Raw genomic sequence first — 19,570 nt, 5'->3', positions numbered from 1 at the left:
CCCACCCAGTGTTTTATTACGTCATAAATGAGCTCCTTTTTCATGTCTTCTCCTGATTTGCAACAGTTTTAACAAAGGAATACGCAGATGCAATTTAATCTTTATTTTTTTTATAAATGTAATTCATCATGAGAAAAATGCAATGTTAAAAACACCAAAAACACATCAGTGTGGGTCTTTTTAAGCAATCGCCCTCATTTAGAATCTGTGTAGGTGATCTTAAACTGTTTCCGACAAGGCCTTAAAAGAATAAATGACCAAGAAAATTAGATAAAAACAAACCATTAGAGCATTGTAAACTATTTTCATTTTTTTGTAAGCACAAATGCGGACCTTCTTGCTTTAGCTTTTTCTTGAAATCCATCAAGTTCCACACAAAGTTCCACCATCAGATAAATCAGGTAGCAAGCATACCTTAAACCACGTGATGTTTAGCTCCTTGCCGGGTTCCACATAGTCTTCTATGTCAGGACAGAGGATCTCCTTACTCTTACTGAGCTCAGCCTTCTCCGTTCTCCTCATGTTGGAATTGTAACAAAGATTTGTGTCATTTTCAGCCACAGTCAGAGACATGGACACCTTCATGCAGTATGTAGAGTTCCTGTTGGAAAAAAGCAACACAAAAGAGTTTGGGATTAGACATCAGTCATCACAGGTTATGTCACTGGATCCCAGTTCAATCAACAAATCTAAAGTTGCAAACATGGTTCATTAACAAAAGCAGTACGATAACACATAAAGAAAAACACAACAAAGAATTCTTTATAGATTCTTTACAAGTCTGTTGACTAGTGATGGATTTATAACTCTTTTTAGGGAGCCGAATCTTTTGAGCCGTTCAAAAGACTGACTCTTTTTATACTTATATTTATTCATTTTTTAAGAAGTCAGCATGTAGTTTATTCATTCAATCTTGTATAATCTATGATATAATTAAAGGGAGAATTGATGGTGCTTAGATCTGGATCAAAGGAATTCAAATTCAGATTTTCCAACGATTACTGAGTTCAAATTATTTTTGATTTGATTTGAAATGGTTTATTTCAAACAATCAACACTAATGCAAAAAACAATACAATCAGCAGTTTTACATTCATACAAAGCTGTATCATTTGACATGAACATGTGGTGAAGGCCTTTATCCTACCTGGCGACAAAGGACAGCTGAAATGCGATTGGTTGAATGCTCCAATATGAAAATATGTCTGTCTGGAAGCAGCATAACCATCATAAACACAATAAAAGGAAATGGACAGACCATTTGGAATGATTTAATGAGTATGCATGGACAAAATATAATTAACATATGATTCAGATATATTTTTTAGGCCTTCAGAGAAAGCCTTGAAGGCCCCGACGACCCACCCTAGATTGAATCCATGACTCCACATTGAAGAATTTTTTATTTAATATAGTTGAAAATAAAGTCAGACATGAAAGATTTTTAAGCTATGTAATCTTTGGTGATGCTAACCACACGTGTTAAAGTCTAAACAATCCAACTTGATAATTAGAGCGGCTCTAGTTGGCTGCGGAACGATGCCTGTGTCTTCACTCAGGTGGAATCCCATCACACCGGGATCACTAAACTCCTCGGATTAACCTATTTATTTCACAAACCGAGGTAAATGGGGTCTTTGTGACAAAGTCCTGGATCCTATGCACCTCTGATTGAAACATCTGAATGTAACAATGTAATGGTGTCTCCTACCACTAAATAATGCATTTATACCTTCCTCTCTCTCGGTTCTGTGTTTGTAAGACGAGCAGTAATGAAAAGCCGAACAGCTTTAAAGCCGAACACCTCTGAGTCAGATTGGATTTTTGTTGGAAGTGAGGAAATGCTAATCAAAGACAAGACAAATGTGAAGATTTCCTCACAAAGCTGCGAAAGCTGCCCGGTCATCACAATGAGTGAGCCCCCATTGCTCATCTCCTTTCCTCTTATCTCGGCAGCCATCGCAGCTCCAACTAGTTTTCTGACTTTGCAATCTAACAAAATAAAAGCAAGTCTCCATCTTCACTGAAAACGCAATGACACAATACAACCTGACAGTGTCTCCTTTCAAAGTAAAGGCTGTGCGGAGCGGTTTTCAACTAAATTTGAAGCCCAAGGCTGAGTGCATGTAGACAGTTCAGCTGCTGCACAGCCTATTGAAATATTTAAAGGGTTTTAAAAGTTGTTTTGTTTAATTTTGTGAGGTGCACAAACAGTATTGAAAGACGTCAGTCCAATCCCTGCCACCATAAGACATAGTGATAAACTGGAAGACTGTTTCATAAAATAATTAAAAAAAATCAACCCTACAACTATTTCTGGGACGCCTATCTCATTAGCATGATGAAAGCTTTCCTTATAAACCCATTGTCCATAACTATGTCCACGTTTACTGCTCCGTAGTTCATCATCATTCCGCTAGGGGCAGTAAAGGGCTTTTCTTGCTCATTTGAAAATGGCTGTGTCCATGAAATCTAAAAAAATGCTTTCAATGGGAAAAAGTGTAGCTAATTTTAAAAAATTCTTTCTTTATAACAAAGTTACAACATGTTGAAAATCTGTGGATTAAATTTGATACAGTGGGTTATCAAGGTCCTATATTTTGGAACACTCATCAATATCTTAAACTAACCTAATTGTGGGTAAAAATATCAAAAGATCACCTATGGTATCATAATTGATACTATCAATATCTAATAAAAAAGATGATAGGATGTTGCTATTTTTGTGGATTTCATTAAAGTGTTTAAATTCCTTAAAACTTGAATTTTCTTTGATATAGTAGCCTTTACTGGGTTATGACTAGTAAAGGCCATAACACACCTTAATACATCCACCCCTGGTGTCAAATTCAAATGAGATCAAAGAAGTAATATGAAGTAGAAAGAAGAAATAAGTGTCTTTTAATTACCTTAATCATCACCCCTTTAAGATACACCAATGATTACAACAACTTATCTTCTCTGGAAAGCACTCCTCTCCAGACTAATAAGAGCTATATATATACATGAAGAAATATAAGTTACACTGGAGTATAAGTTACAGCAGCCAAAAAAATGCATAACAAAGAAGTAAAGATCATTTATAAGTTGCACTATTGGGAAAAATTTCTATAACAAATTACGGGAACAAGAAAAGCAAACCCTAATAACGGAATGAAGGACATGCTAACAAGTCAACTAAACTCTTTATATCACTTCAAAAATAACTAAATCCGATGAATTCTTCATCGTCTGTGTTGCTTTGAAACAGTTCCTCAAAGCTCAGCGTTAAGCTACATTTACACCTAACGTGATTGGCTTGTCAGGGACGGTTTCAATGTATAGATGTGATGTGAGGTCCTGTGGCGAGATTTGGGCAGCACAGCGTGGAGTGGCCAAAATCCACATATCTGAACTTTGGCTGCGTCACATCTATCAATCAAGGACTCATCTTTGGACATGTCCAGTGACTCGATCACCTCGTAGGATCAGCTACAGGAGGCGAGCTGGCGGGCTAAGGCAGAGGAGCGGCATTGGGGAAGCAGCCTGCTCGGGTCTCCTGAACTTTATTATAATTTTTTTTTAAGTCTTGTTTTTGTCTTTTCCCCACTCAGGTTAACGCGGGACAGTAAGTCTTCAAACTGGGTGACAGAGAGACAGAAACAACACGGAAGCAGCCATCATTGAGGTGCAGCTTCTGCAGGGGGTGTGGTTCTGGAGAATCTCTGAATGATCGCATGAACCCAGACATAAGATGTGATTACCGATGTAGCTTTTTCAAATGACTAATTCTGATCTTTAAACATCCTCTGTGTCTTCCATGCAATGGAAATGAGATACACAGACACCCCTTTATGTAGCGAACAGGCTAAAAGCATTTGGCAGTAGTTTCTCCCACACAGGGCCAGGGTGTCAAGATTATGAACATTTTTGGATCCAACAGCATCCAACAGCAAATTCACTGAGCGGCGAAGGAGAGGTGGCCAACTCTGATTTGATGTGAGAAATGGTATTCGGTGTGAACGCAGCTTAAGACGGAGTTTCTTCTTCTGTGTTGGTGTCAGTAGCAAATAGTGATACACACACCTACAGTGCCCCCTAGTGTTTTTTCTGTTTATTTATTTATTTTTAATCACAAATAATTTGCAGCTGTGTGTGAGTCACTCCCTTGACAAAACTGCTAAAAACAGTAATCTATACTCCAAAAGATATGGTGTTTCTATACACTTGTAATTCCACAAATGACCACTGATTTCAGAAGTGACAAATTTAATTTATATTAAAAGTCGTAAGTCCAACTTTGCACCAAAAATAAACTTATGTACAGCATGGTGTAAGCCTCTACAGTGAAACTTGAAGAAGAAGGTAAAGAAAAGTAGAAAAAAGGAGCTGAATGGTGTTAGATGTATTAAAGCTTATGAAAGACTTTGTAACACAATGGGAGCTTTAGCAGTTACGGGGTCTGGAGTTAATGAAACCATGAATCAGAGAGTCAGCAACAGCCGCTGCTGCCTCATTCGTTTGATGAACAGCTAAACCTTAAAAGACCTCATAGTTCTTGATATGTGTCTGAATGTGTATCCATCTTCAATCCAGCTGTGATCTGGCCGGGTCGACCCCTCAGTCATCAGGCCACGGGAGCAGCTGTATGTTCTTTCATTACATTTCATTACATTACATTTACAGATGGCCAGATGCCCCAATTCACTGTAAATGACAGGCTTTCATATGATCTAGTCAGGTTATGGAAGCAATAAGAGCGTCGCCTCTCTCATATAAACACCTCTGACCCTCTGGGGCCATGAAATAGAGATACATACCCACACATGGAAGCATGGTTTCCCACACAGCCTTGAGACAAAAACAGCTCCAAACAGGGGGGAATAAAACTGTGCAAATACCCCCTGTATAGCCCTCGATTGAAGATGACTAAGAGAGCAGCTGGTGCAATGCTGTAGGAAGAGGAGTAAGATGCAAGATCCTGCCACAGTGATGCAGTTTTAGTGTTAAAATCTATCATTATTGACTTCGTAGGTCCATGCAGAGGAAGGCGAGTGGGAAGTTGTGATGTTGTGGGCTCACAGAATTCTCTTGGACAGTATATTTATCCTGAAGGGAGCCCTGCAAACAAAACTGCCGAACTATAGGTGGTGGAAGAAAAAAAAAACAAGGCATCCTGGTCTTTGGCCTTTTTGTGCTTTCACAACACTTTTTACCTGCCTAGGTTATGATTTAAAACTATGCACCAATGAAGTGGAATGGAAGAATTGCTGTAAATAATGGCACCTAATGGACTTTCCAAGGGGTAAAGTAATGGCATGCACGCTAGGAAAAAAATGCTTTATAATAAACAATAATGAGTGCTACCAGCAGGAGGGAAAGAAATCACTTGCTTGACCTCATTTTGTGTATTTCACACGCGCTAAGACTGTCTGCTCTTGATAATATTTCAACCTTTCATTTGAAAAACTCGTGTTTTTCCTTTGGTTTAGAAACTGGGCCAATTATGATACTGACCTTAAAATGCGTAAAGCAAAAGACAGAACTTTAAGAAAAGAGTCTGATCCATTTTAAAGACCCACTTATAAATATTGTGTTTGGGGTGTTTTTTATAAAGAAAATGAGGCTCAAAAATGGCATTTATGAGTATTTTATTTTTTATCGTTGTCAATCAGGAACAGACAAAAATGTTCCGAACGGGCCACAAGCTTCCTGCTCCGCTCCATTCTGATGCATCCACTTCTAGACAAATACATCCATGTACATCTTTGTTTCCTCGTCTGAGCTGGTATCTTGCTCAAAACTGCACGGCTGGATAGTTTCAATATTGATTGCCATCTGTTAATGTTGAGTTGGTGGTGTGAGGGACCGTAAGCTACCAGCCCAATACCCAGAGACCAATTTCTAAAGAACTAATGAATTCTGCAGAAACTATATCCTAGGAAACGATACAGGTTTGTTTGTTTTTATGGCTAAAAAATGACACAGTTATAATTAAAAGAGCACTGGGAATGCGTTAAAATAGATCAAAGGCTGATCAAATTGGGACTTTAAATCGATTTTGTGCAAGAGAACGCTTGTGGGCTACAGTGCTGTCCATGGTGCTGAAACACTCAGAGAAACAATGTGACGATTAGTTATTGATGTCGCTTCTTTATAGTTAAAAAAAGGAAATTTCTGATAAAGTAAAACTAACCTTTGCTAACAGCCAGTAGCTCTGGTTAGTTTGACCAAATCCTCTTACTTGTGCAAAAAAATGATGTAGTTGCACCAAAGATTTCTCTCTAATAGTTGTCAATTTGTGTAATTTATATTTTGGAATAACCTACAACCTTTTTCCAATTAGGATCTATAAGAAATCAAATCAAACTATATTCATATAGTACTAAAAATATATCAAAGTGCTTTACACTACAACAAAACAAATAAAATATATAAGATAAAAACAAGCATGACAATTTAAATATAGCCCCCTCCCCAGACCTAGACACAACCCCCACTCCTTTCACACCTCCCACCCCCTAACTGATGGGGATAGACAATGGGAAACAAGATGTTTGACCAGCCTCACCACAGCTAAGTGGCGATGCAGGTCCCCATCTAGAGCTGCAGCTGCTGAACAGCAGCCGACCCAGAGGGACAGGTTCCAACTGATAACTGGAATGATGACTTCATGAATTAAGCATTTCTGATTAACCAAAAACAGACCTGTTTTTTTTTTAATTAAAAAATACAAGAAAATGAATTCCTTTTGCTGTACGTCTTGGTTCGTTCCGTACTTCTGACTCATTCTTAATTTATTTAAGAAATCCAACAACAATTATTAGAAATCTAACCTGTATACTTTTACTGTAAAAGGATCATTACAATAACAAAATGTCAATTTTTTAGTGTGACTGTCAAAGTAGCTATAGGAGAAACAAATAAACAGTGCTGAGCCATGTTTTATCAGACATATGCCGCCGATTATTATTTGTTCTTCTTTCATGAAATAGTTACATATTTCCAAGGCTTTTTTTGTATTTTAGTTCCTTTTTTTTCAGAGTTCTTGTTTTGTGCAGCACAAAAGAAAAGTGCGTTTAGCGTGAAAAAAGACTCAAAATTGGCTACATTTTTATTTGAAGAGTCCCTTTGAATATGAAATGAAGGGCAAACCAGACCAGTGATTTCAACAGAAATAAATCAGTGCAGAGTTTCTCATTTTTTCACACATGAGCACGCAGGCACATTTTTGACAGAAACTTTGCCACATGAAGAAAGCCTCAAAGTTCCACAGGAAAGAAAAATTCAGAGTATTTTTTTATGCTCTCAGCAGGTGCATTCGGCATGAGGAGGAGAGTGGCGTATGTGGCTTTTGATTGACAGCCAGCCGGTGGCCGACACGCAGTCCAACAATGTCTTTCACATCTGTCAAATTCTATTTAAGTAGAGTTGCTTTGGATGTTAGTCAGTAGTCCCTAGTAACTGATTTTCCATGCGTTATTATACAACATCTAGAATAATGTAATTACGGCAAAGCATGGTGCACGGTCTGAACGACTCCTGAGCACTGACTCATTAGCTGACGTTCTTTAAAATAATTCGTCAGGTAAAATGAAGCAGTGTGAATAAAATGACTGAGTGGGGAGGAAAAAAGTGGAGTGGTGGATGTAAAATGAAACAAAAAAAAAGAAAGAGCTACATATTAGCGTGTGAATGAAATCACCTTGCAAACCTGGCAAATTAGACTTGAATATCCAGACAGGGAAGGACGAAGATATCCATTCACACACACAAACACACTCTCAGCACACACATTTCAGTGAGTCTGTGTGTCTTCATATCCCTGACTGTGGAACACATTTGGAGGGCTACAGCAAAAAGCTGCTTCAATCAGACGCATTTATCTATATTTATCAACAGAACACAGCACGCCCACAGTGACAGCACACTATCATGCTAAATATAAAGTGCAACCAGGAGCTATTAGAGACAAAGAGCCCAATTCTCGATCGGAAAATTAAACAACTGCCATGTCTTAAATAGACACTCTGTCAGCTTTGATTCAGAAATGTTTACATCAAGTTGATATTCAGAGATGACACACAGATTGCTATCACCTCAGCAAACTGTGGCCAACAGAAGATACTCAGAAATATTATGAACGGCCAGAAAAAAATGATATCCAAATAAAAATGATCAAGCACTTTGTTCAACTTTTTTTTTGTGTGGAAAAAATTAGTATTTCATGGATTCACTACAGATAGTCATGTACCACAGGAGACTCTGATCTTTTTCCGGCCATGGACCGGTTTAATGTCAAACAATATTTTTACAGACCGGTCAGAACTGAGCTTAAGTTGACGTTTGATATTTTCACCTTCTGGTTTCTAAAAAACTATTTTTCCAAGTTAAAATTCTACAAGAAATTTAGTTTAAAAATAATCTGACAAATCTCTCCGTTTCTCCTCTATTCTTGATGATTTATTTATCATTTAGGTCTCCACGCCTCTGTTTGGTGCAGTGCTATTCCTGTATTATCCCTCTTTCCGAATCCCCTCCGGGGGAGCGTGACTGATTCCAGATTCCAGTTGGCTCATCCGTGCTCCTGTACCTCCTGTGGCTCATACCCCACCCCCAGCCGTCCCCCAACTCCATCCGGATGAAGACCATCTGCTGCACTATTTACACATGTAGTTGTAGAGTTAGATTAGCTAATTCTTCTCTAAGAGTTCTGGCACACCACCTGTCCGTCCTGGGGGAGGATCCCTCCTTCATATGGGCATCCCTGAGGTTTCTTCTTTTCTTTGCCGGAATCCGTTTTTTTTAAAAGAGTTTTTCATTACCAAGAAGGAGGGTCAAATGGCAGGGATGTCCAGTTCAGCTTAGTCTGTTTAGTTTAGTTTAGTTTAGCAATTATCTATTGTATTTAATGACAAATTTAATGTTATTATACAATGAGGCCCATTGAGACAACTATTGCTGTAATATTGGGCTATATAAATAAAATAAAATTGAATTGAATCAAACTCTCTGGGACATTGTTTCTGTGGAGTGGTGAGATCCATTAAAGTTGTGGGTGGGACTGCTGGTGTGGAGTGAGCCTGTCTTCATTTCCCATCATCCATCTGTTCACACCTCTCCCAGGAGTTTAGACCCCCTCACAATCCCCCGCCCTAACATTAGTGGTGCAGCAAAAACGGTGAGCAATGTTGGAGCTATCCAGTCGTAATGTTTTTAGGCAGATTCCTGCTCAAAAAAGGAAAACAAAGACGTACATGGATCAAGTTATCAATCTAGTCATCAGAATGGAGCGGAGGAGGAAGCTTATTGCTTGCCAATTGTAAATCTTACGCAACATTTTTTGTCTGCTCCCAATTCACAACTATTTGAATAAAGAAATAATCAGAAATGCAGTTTTAATCTTAATTTTCCTTATATATATATATATATATCCACCATCATGAGAATAAAAAATGCTACAAGAACATGTTAACAACACGAAAAAACAGGATTTTTATTGGAGTGGGTCTTGAAATAAAAATAAACCAAAATTGTAAACAATTTCTTAACCTGTTTTTTTAAGTTCTATATAAGAGACTTTCAGATACATACAGTAAAGACCAAAAGTTTGGACACACCTTCTCATTCAAATGAATGGGTAAGTGTCTCCAAAGTCTGTACTATATGTAAAAACAAACTTGAATTGCATAATTAACATAATTATAAATACAAATAGTATTCCTTTTATAACATTGAAATGAAACAAACATAATCTTAAAACCAAATTATGTTTTTTTTGTAATGTATATCAATAATAACAGTTTTATGCAATGTTTGAGTCCCAACATAAAGCATTAATTATTAAGTTCATGCTATTTCTTATAGTGATATGAAGTATTTGTCTTATAAGTAACAGCCACATAACACTCTTAATGTACAGATGTCATTCAGTAAAGAGAGTCTTTCCAAAGCTGTGAGGGCTCCTTTTATCACCCTCTGTTCTTGAGGAGAGTGTTTGAGATGCATTCCCTAAAATGTGAGTCAAAAGCTTCTTCCCTAACAGAAAATAATTGTTTTCGGCTCTAAGGCAAATCTCTCGCAGCATTTTGATTAGTACATCTGAGAGCTTGGAAATCCCCAAAGCTCAACACACACAGACTGGGAACACAGAGCTGGGGGCGCTTTTCACAAGTGAAGCATTCTGCAAAATTATGGTCGTTCCTGGATTTCAAACAGGGCATTCCAATATGAGCAAAGACTTTTTAGAGCAAATTGTCAATAATCAAAGGCAGTATTAATATGAGACCACACTGGAAAGTGTCGGTGCTTCAGACTGTGTTGTAATGGAAGCGGTACAGACTGGCATGTCAATCCACTCACAATGTATTTTGCTACTTAGGTTTTTTTAGAGTTTTTTTAAAGGTTCATTTATTAAATTCTCTGTGAGATGAAGACTGGAGTGAGCAGTTTACCGAGGAATGTTCAGAGATATAAAGGTTAATAAATGAGTACCGTATCATCATGCATCTTGAGGACTAGTCTCTGTGACGCCTACGCAAGATTAATTTTAGATTCCTGCATATTTAAATGCAGGCTTTTTTCTTTTTCCCTTTGTCTGTACATCTACTTCTTTGTTTGTCTGTTTTTTTAGTTTCATTTGGAAATTCAGTAATAAATATTTCATCTGAAAGCTACTATCCAGACCCTTTCCAAAAAATTAGAATATCCAGGAAAAGTGCATACATATCCACAATTCCATTCAAAAAGTTAAACAAGAATCTAGTTTCATTGATTTCAAGTATTTATTTTATTAATAACTGGGGTTCCAGCTCATTAAACCCATGAGAACAGGATTTCAGAAAATTAGAATATTGTGGAGAAATCAGCCCAAAATTTTGCAGGGCATGAACATTTGAAACAGTTCCACCAACTAATCATCAACTAAACTCAAAACACTTGCACAGATATCATTCAACTGGTTCAGTTTGGTTGAATATGGGGAAAAAACTTCAGACCTGACAACTAGCCAGAAAACCATCATTAATCGGGTTCATAGTCTGGCTAAGCCACAAAAGTTTATAGCTCACGAGGCTGGCTGTTCAGAGTCCTGTGTCCAAGCAGATCAATGGAAAGTCTAATGGAAGGGTAAAATGTGGCAGGAGAATATGCACCAGCAAAAGAGACAAGTGTGGACTTAAGCAGATTATCAAAGGGACAAGATTAAAGAACCTGCAGACATCCAGAAAGAGAGTAAGGAGGTGGAGAAACAGCTTCAAGAACCACCACATTCAGATTCATTCTACAACTGTTGGATTCTTCGGGTTAAGCCTCTTCTGAGCCTGGACAAATGGAGGAAACATCTCAACTGGGAAGGAGAAGGAGGACTGGACTTTTGGCCCGAGGTCTAAGGTCCTGTTTTCTGATGAAAGTAAAGTCTGCCTTTCATTATGGAATCAAGATCCAAGGGTTTGGAGGAAGACTGTTTTTGTGGTTTTCACGAGCTGAAACCCCAAAAAATAAAAAAATAAATACTTCATATCAATTAAACAGTGAGTCCTGATCCTATGTTCTATGAAAGTATTTTTTTAATGGAATTATGGAAATTAATAGACTTTCCCATGATATGATAAGCTTTTTGGAAATTGAAATACAATATATTTCTCTGGTATATGCAAATGATCCTCTGCTCTTCTTGTTCAGCTTCATCAATCTTTCTTATAAATAAGGAGTAGAAATGAAAACCTAATGCTTGTTCTGATGTGTTAAATTGTTGAATACTCCCTTACAAATGCACTTTTTCATAAATAAATAAAAAACATCTTCCTCTTGTGATAGTTTTCTTACCGCAGGACACAGGAGTAGAGGCCCACATCTTGAAGGTCTGCAGGTCTGAACCAGATCGCATCCTCCTCCTTGCTCATCCGGATCCCATCAAAGGAGATGGGCTCTTCAAAGTCGCTGTGGCCGAGGCCCGAGCTACGGTACCACATGAGGCTGAGACCCACACTCTGTGCTTGGCTGTAATTGGCTCGGATGTAACCGTAGAACAGAGCGCATTTAAGCCGAACCGGCTCACCCTGAAGCACCCGGTACTTTAGATAGTCCACAGACCAATCCGTGCAGCCGTCCACTGCAAGAGAGCAAAGAAAAATAGGAAAGTCTTAGGACAAAATAGCACAAGACAAACAATTGTCAAACACAAAACAAATAGAGTTAAAAAAACCATAAAGGGAAATGTTTAAACAATATTCCATAAAATTCATGACCTCAATTTTGATCACAAATGAGAGTCTTAAACTTCGATTTAAAAGAAGTCACACAAGTGTCTGAAACACTAAGAGCCCAGCCAGCAGGTCTAGATTGAGATCCTCTGGGAACTATAAGGAAACCAGCTTTCAGAGCATGTAGGTTGATAGAGACCAAATAGGTCTTTAAGATAAATGGAGTTTGGCCATTAGGGCTGTATACGTGTTAGGAAAGATTTGACGTTTATTCCAAATAGAGCAGGCAGCCATGGAAAGGATAAATGGGAGGAGTGTGATTTCTTTTGGCAGAACCCGTCAGGGCTCTGGCTACTGCAATCACCATTAAAAATGAAGGGTTTTATATAGCAACTTGGACACAGAAGCCAAATGGCTTTCTAGTAGTCAATGCTATGAATGCTTGAAAGAGGATTTTCATCAGTATTTTTGACAGATACTTCATAAGTTTTGCCAAAATTGTACGGGAAGAAAAAAAAAGGTCACGATCATGTTAAATATGTAAAGATGGGTGCATCGCTTTGTATTTGCAAGGTCCATGAATATAAACGTATGGGTCAGACACTCACCGATGCTATTTTGCATTTCTGTATTCGGTAATAAGTACAGCAATGGAACTTAATCATTTGCTAAAATGAAATGAAGCTAATTTAAAAGACACATGACTGGTGATTTGCTAAAATACAGGCTCACACTCTGGGTTCACACTTATTCTGCAAGTGTAAGTTTGATTTGACTCAACTTGTTCAAGGACTTTTGAGATAACAGTGTGATACGAGTCCATAATTGACTAAAACAGAAGTCTCAGAAGTAGACTTTTTGAGCAATGGTTTCATTACAGCAAACTTAAAGCACTGTGGTTCTGTTGATAACCTATCTGATCAAGTCCTGAGTAGTGGAGTAGAAATCGCTAAATGCTTTGGTAGGAATAGGATGCAGCATTCAAGCTGATAATCAAATGTAGTGTAACTGCCATACAAGTTCCCCCGTTCTGGTTGCTTCGGGGTTAAATATGTTGTTTTGCAGTCCTACTACGATCATCTTTTGATTTATTGTAAAAGCGTTCCCAGTGATCTTTTAATTATGATTATGCCATTTTCAGTTAAAATATAATAGCCTGTGTCGTTTTCTGGGACATAGGTTCTGCAGAGCAGTAGGAGTTCATCAGAAATTCACCTCTGAATTGTGGCTGGGATTGTTGGCAAGGAGAAAAACCCCATCCCTCCTTCCTGTCACCTATAATTGAGAGCTATCGGTTTACACGCTCCCCTATCAGCCCCTCACACCCCCAACCTAACATTACTGGATCAACAAAAACGACAAGCAATATTGGAGCTTTCCAGCTGTCAGTTTTGAGCCAGATGTCAGCTCAGACGATTAAAACAAAGCCACTCGTTGATCTAGTCGTCTACAAGTGGATGTATCAGAAGGGAGCGGAGCAGGGAGGTTGTGATCCCTTCAGCGCATTTTCAACATAACAAATATGATCTTTTTAATCTGGATTTTTTTTCATTTGCTTCTGATTCACAAGTATTTGAATATATATATGCTCAAAATACGTGATTTTGGCTGTAAAGGGCATTGTTTCTCACACCTAAAGGACATTTATATCATGCAGCAGTAGATGCAGTTTATTACTCACATACATTTGTAAATGTGATATATTTTAATGAAACTTCACCCTGCTTCAAACCCCGGCTAGGATCTCTCTGTGTGGAGTTTGCATGTTCTCACTGTGCATGCCTGGGTGTTTCCACAGGCCCTCTGGCTTCCTCCAGTAGACCAAAAACATTCTTCATAGGTTAACTGGTGACTCTAAGGTGTGAATGGAAATATGTGTGTGAGTGTGTGGCTCTGTGACAGACTGGCGACCTGTTTAGGTTTTACCCCGCCTTTGCCCAACAGTAGTCTGGTTAGCTCCAGCAACCCCGTAACCCAGAAAGGGATGCATTAGGTTCTGAGGATGAATGGATGGATGGATGGACGGCACAGACAAATAAATGGTTTATGCTTGTGTTTGTTGCAAGCATAGATAATTTGTCTCTATGCTTGCAACAAACACAAACGGTCAAAACGTTCTACTGTAGATGTAATGACAGGATAGCGTGGAGTTGCTCTGTTTTAATGTTGTTCTATATTTACTTTAGACTAGGTCTGCACAATAAATCGCAAAATGATTGTAATCATGATATCAAGCTGCGCAATATGCATATTGCAAAAGACAGCAAAAATTGCAAAAAAAGGTCAACCTTAAGTGTGTTAAAACAATCTTATGGCAGCTTGACATATTTAACAAATCAAACAAATCCATTAATGCAATCAGATGGACCTCTTCTTGTTGTTGATCAATCAAATGGAGCCATCTCACTGATACATTTCATAGTTATGAGTACAGCAACAGATGAAGCTTCAAACTGCAACATGAGAGTACATATCCCCCCTAAAACTCAGATTAGATATTGTTTGAATAAAGGAAAGCAAAAAATATCAGCGTGTTTTTAAACTGCTTGAGATTTTTTAAACCTTGGCATAATATGGCTTATTTAACTAAAGTGGAAAAACACTTAAAGTCAGAAAATCATTATTCCCAATTAATTAGGGACTCTGTGTTTAACAGTTTTATGGCTCTAGTTAACCTGTTAGCATTAGTGAAAAGAAACCCCCGAGTTGTTCTTGTCCTCATCTATCAGCAGTGAATGGTGTGGTTCTAGCTCTGCAGAATGCTTTGTGTGGGACATAAAGCTGTCCTTTGATGTTAGATAACATTCTTACGTTTTTATGGAGTGCCATTTCCTTTTCGAGGTTTGCCAATGTTTGCTTTTATGGTGTGTAGCGTAAATGAGTCTGGGGAGGACGACGAGTTTTACCCAACACCTTTTTGAGCAACACTGTAAAAAGTGAAACCTATAGAAGCCTTAGGGTGAAATCCCTCTCTCTGGACATTTTATTAACCCTTTGAAACCAGAGATTTTGCTCCAGTGTATACATTCTATTGACTACCGTAACTCTTTAACCGTTTACACAATTAAAGTAATTTTCAGCGGATTTTGAAGCAAAGAAAGGCAGCTTTGTGATATGATATGCAACTCTTTACAGTAGTCATGTGTTTAGGAGCCAGTTAGATATTTCTTTGATAAATTTAGATTATTTTGACTTTATTTGCTTAACATCACCTCGCATAAGTGTATTGAAGATCTTAGTTCAGCTTTGGTTTTATCACAGTTGTTTATTGATAGACACAGTGGACGGTGGGTATGTCGTTTGTTTGTGCGGCCTGATTGGACGCAGATGTTTTAAAGCGTTCAAAAGTGGCGTGATCGTGAAGAAACATTGCACTTGACAGCGACTCAGTCTTTTGACCGTCCCGTATGATTTGTCACCCTCTAAATCACAATGTACACAGAACGAAACTATAAACACAAAACTTTTGTTTTGGTTTTCATCTTTTATGAGATGAGAATATTTCCTACAAACACAAATTAATAATTTATCTCAAAAACAGTTCACTAATCTCTCTAAATCTGTGATAGTGAGCACTTCCCCTTTGCTGAGATACACACGAGCAAACAGTGTTTACACAGTCGTGCTCTGCAGCATTTTTTCTTTTTTCTTCTAACAATGATGCCAGATGTCTCACAACTCACAGCTTTGTGGTCTGGGTGTAAGTTTACTGAGTCTGAATCCAACTTTTTCAATCACGACACACACCTTGTCTGTAAGCTCAAAAGCTCTGCAATCAGTCACAGTTTGTCCGACATGTCTGAAGAGGTTGGTAGTAAGATCGATGTTTCTACACAAACTCACAAAAAACAAAAATAAGAAGAAAAAAAAGTGGCAAATCCCAGCCTATGCAGCACAAATAAAAACTGTCTCACAAAAAAAGAAAGTGAACAATCCTCCCTGCTTTTGTTGCTTCAATAAAACAAGGAAAACCAGAAATGGAGCCTGAGGGGTTCAGTTGCTCAAAAGGCATTTGACACAAATAAAAGACTGGTTCTCCAAGCACCTCGGGTACTGTGGCCTTTCTTATTCTAGAAAGCAGATTTCTCTCTTCAGGTTTTTTAACCTGTGACCAGTTATCAGACCCTTTCTAATTAGCCAGTACTTGTTTTTCCAGCAGGTGTACATTTTAAAGACTTTCTATGCATGTGTAACAAGAGAGACCGGTGGGGTGGGGGGGGGGGGGGGGGGGTATTGTGATGGTGTGGTGTGATAAAGTAATAAGAACCCCGCTGCGTGCCAGTCTGTGAATGATACAGAGCCTCACAGGGACAGCTATGCTTGTAATTAATACTCTTAATTACCAGGGAGGCAATGTGTGTCTTTGTGTGAGTGGGTTTCCATGAGTGTGCATTCCCTATACGAATGGTTGTCTGCCTAATTATGTCAGTAATTACCAGTGTGGTGTGTTACAAATGTGTGTGCATTCATACACGGACAGTGTGTATGCGTTTGAGCGAGAGAAGGTGTCATAATGTGTTAAAACACAACCTAATTATCCTCCGTACCATGAAGATCTGCTGATGTAAAGAAGTGTTGGCCTTCTCAGAAGTGTTAACTCTTCATGACTTTAAACTTTATTTCTCTAAACAGCAGCTGTCCTGATCAACTTTCTCCCAAAGTTTTTACCCTAGTGGTCAATAAAGGCTGATTTCAACTCTCTTGGTGCGTCTCCATTGCGTTGACCCAACGAAATAGATCTTTCATTATTCAATCAGAATGTTTACATCGCCTCCGTCACGTCTGGGCTCCACGTCCATCCCTCCACAGCACACCGCAAGCTTTACGCAGGAGTCCTATTTCCAGTCTGTTGACGTATCAATGTGCATGGGACAGACTCCCCACGCAACATAACAGAGACGCACCGCAGACAGAACAGTGGTGCCTATCCAGCTACTGTTGGGTGAAAGCCGGGATAGGCACGCTGAACAGGTCGGCAGTCACCACCACACACTCACATGCTCACCTAGGGCCAATCTAGAGATGCTGATTAACCTACAAAGCATGTTTTTTTGTCTGTCCGGGGAAGCCAGAGAAAACCCACGCATACACAAAGATACACACAGACATTTTCAGTTATTGACTGTGAAATGTTGATCGTGGAAAAAGAGAATATAATTATGTGGAATAATTTTGCCAAATACGTGAAAAGTACATAAAGGAGTGGACTCAAATAAGCACTGGATTCAGCCTATCCCCTTTTCAAACACCTATTTTTTGAGTGCAGTCCAACAAAGATTTTTATTTCCCTCAAGCATTGAAGTGGTGATTGTATTGATTTTTGCTAAATGTACGCTTGTGGCTTTCCTTGACTGTTCCATGTATGTCCACGTAGGTCTTTCCACACATGTTCCACCGATGTATAACTTTTATATCGCGTATACTGCGCCCTTTTCATGTTAAAATTATGTAATTGATGCACACATTTTGGTCCAGATGTAGCATTAACTTTTGTTTCCGTGTTCTGCACGTGGTTTATTTGTACTTCTTTCGCTACTTTTCATATAAGTAGTGGCTGTGTGACACAGCCTTAATATGCGACTGCACCTGTTTATAACCCTCCACTGGTCGGGACAACACTAAAACCCACGCATACCGGGTGCACCGGGATACACTTTAGTCCATCAGGATTTAGTTTTTAACTTAAGAAGACAGAGAATTTCTTTTTTTATCTTTGGTTCACTTTGTGTCTACAGGATCCCTGTGATGAACGCTCTCCTCAACAGATTTATGGCTGTAGGCAGGACCTACAGAATAATTAAAACCTTCACCTATGCTTTTAAAGAGAATCTAAAGAAGAGAAACACAATGACTCCTCTGACATTAAGGTGAATTTCCACTGCAGGCAGTCATCTGCCCTCTCTGCATATCAATCTCCTAATCAGTAGGGAAAGCGGAGACTTCATTCATTCTTTTTTTTTCTTCACACCACACACCTCTAGAAGGATATGACCTCTGCGTCTCTCTCACAATCTCTATTTCTGTTCTTTCTCCCACCACAAAAGTGGCCTATCTTAACAAGCTTTTCTCCCTCATTTAAAATGAAAGGAGTTGAATGGCAGCGAGATCACCACTCGTCTTCACCTCGCCTTCTTCCAGACGTGTGGCGTCCGGCAAAGCAGCTCCGTGCCCGTTAAGTCGCGCACATGTAAACACAAACACAAAGAAAAAAGTTGACCTTTCATTCCTGACAGACATCCCAAAGGGTTTTTAATGCAGTGGCCTTTTATGGGGGAAACCATATTTACGTCTCAGACTCAAAACGGGTTTATCAACTCAATTAGAGGCTGACATTTCCTGCATCCCCACGCTAGGCTGGAAAATCAATGCTTCCTGCTGGAGGAATACTTCAGTCCCCACCTTTCATTCTCTCCCTCTTTCGGTAGCTCAAACATAACCACACACATATAAGATTGCTCCAAGTTCCACTTCACACTTCTGGGAAATCAGGGATTTGTAGCAATTCTGCTCAGCCAGTCTTTGACAAGCCCATACTGTTAAGAATGTTTCCATATGGACACATTCCCGCATGGCTGTCAGTCTTCTGCAGCAATCTGAGGTGTAACATTCCTGCTCTGTAGCAAATGTTGCTTTGTAACTGCAACACCACACGTGTTACACACTCACCAGCCATTTTATCAAGCACACCTTTCTGGGTTGGACGCCTTTCGCCTTCAGAACTGCCTCAATCCTTGGTGGCATAGATTCAACAAGCTACTGGAACATTCCTCATAGAGTTTGGTCCATACTGATATTATATCATCACACAGTTGTTGCAGATTTATCGGCTATACATCCATGATGCCAATCTCCCGTTCCACCACATCCCAAAGGTGATCTATTGGTTTGAGATCTGGTGACTGTGGAGACCATTTGAGGACAGTGAACTCATTGTCATGTTGAAGAAATCGGTCTGGGATAATTCCAGCTGTATGACATGGTGCATTATTCTGCTAGGATGTAGCAGTCAGAAAATGCTACACCATGGTTATAAAGGGATGGACATGGTCAGCAACAATACTCAGGTAGGCTATGGCATTGCAACCATGCTCACTTGGTACTAAGGTGCCAAGAAAATATTCCCCACACCATTACACCACCAGCCTGAACCATTGAAACAAGCCAGGATGGATCCATGCTTAATGGGGTTGACACCAAATTCTGACCCTACCATCTGAAGGTGGCAATAGAAATGAAGATTCATCAGAACAGGCGAATTGTATCCTTAGTTTTCTGTTCTTCGCTGACAGGAGTGACATAGTCTTCTGCTGCTGGAGCCCATCTGCCTCAAGGTTGGCCGTGTTCAGAGATGCTCTTCTGCAGACCTCAATTGTAACCAGGGGTTATTT

General features: G+C 39.1%; 1 protein-coding gene across 4 annotated transcripts in view; it reads right to left on the bottom strand.

The window, feature by feature from the left end:
• The window catches only part of LOC101171037 (interleukin-1 receptor accessory protein-like 1-B), a 231,567-nt gene that overhangs the window by 122,406 nt on the left and 89,591 nt on the right, over nucleotides 1-19,570 (bottom strand). For all 4 annotated transcript variants that reach the window (XM_023950643.1, XM_023950644.1, XM_023950645.1 and 1 more), the window contains exons 3-4: nucleotides 11,806-12,091; nucleotides 415-601 (exon numbers count right to left, since the gene is read on the bottom strand). In XM_023950643.1, the coding sequence (XP_023806411.1) occupies nucleotides 415-601; nucleotides 11,806-12,091 (473 nt within the window). The remainder of the gene's footprint in view (nucleotides 1-414; nucleotides 602-11,805; nucleotides 12,092-19,570) is intronic.

Source organism: Oryzias latipes, chromosome 21, assembly GCF_002234675.1.
Source record: "Oryzias latipes chromosome 21, ASM223467v1".
Classification (NCBI taxonomy): Eukaryota; Metazoa; Chordata; class Actinopteri; order Beloniformes; family Adrianichthyidae; genus Oryzias; species Oryzias latipes.
This window is presented reverse-complemented; position numbering and strand designations above follow the sequence as displayed.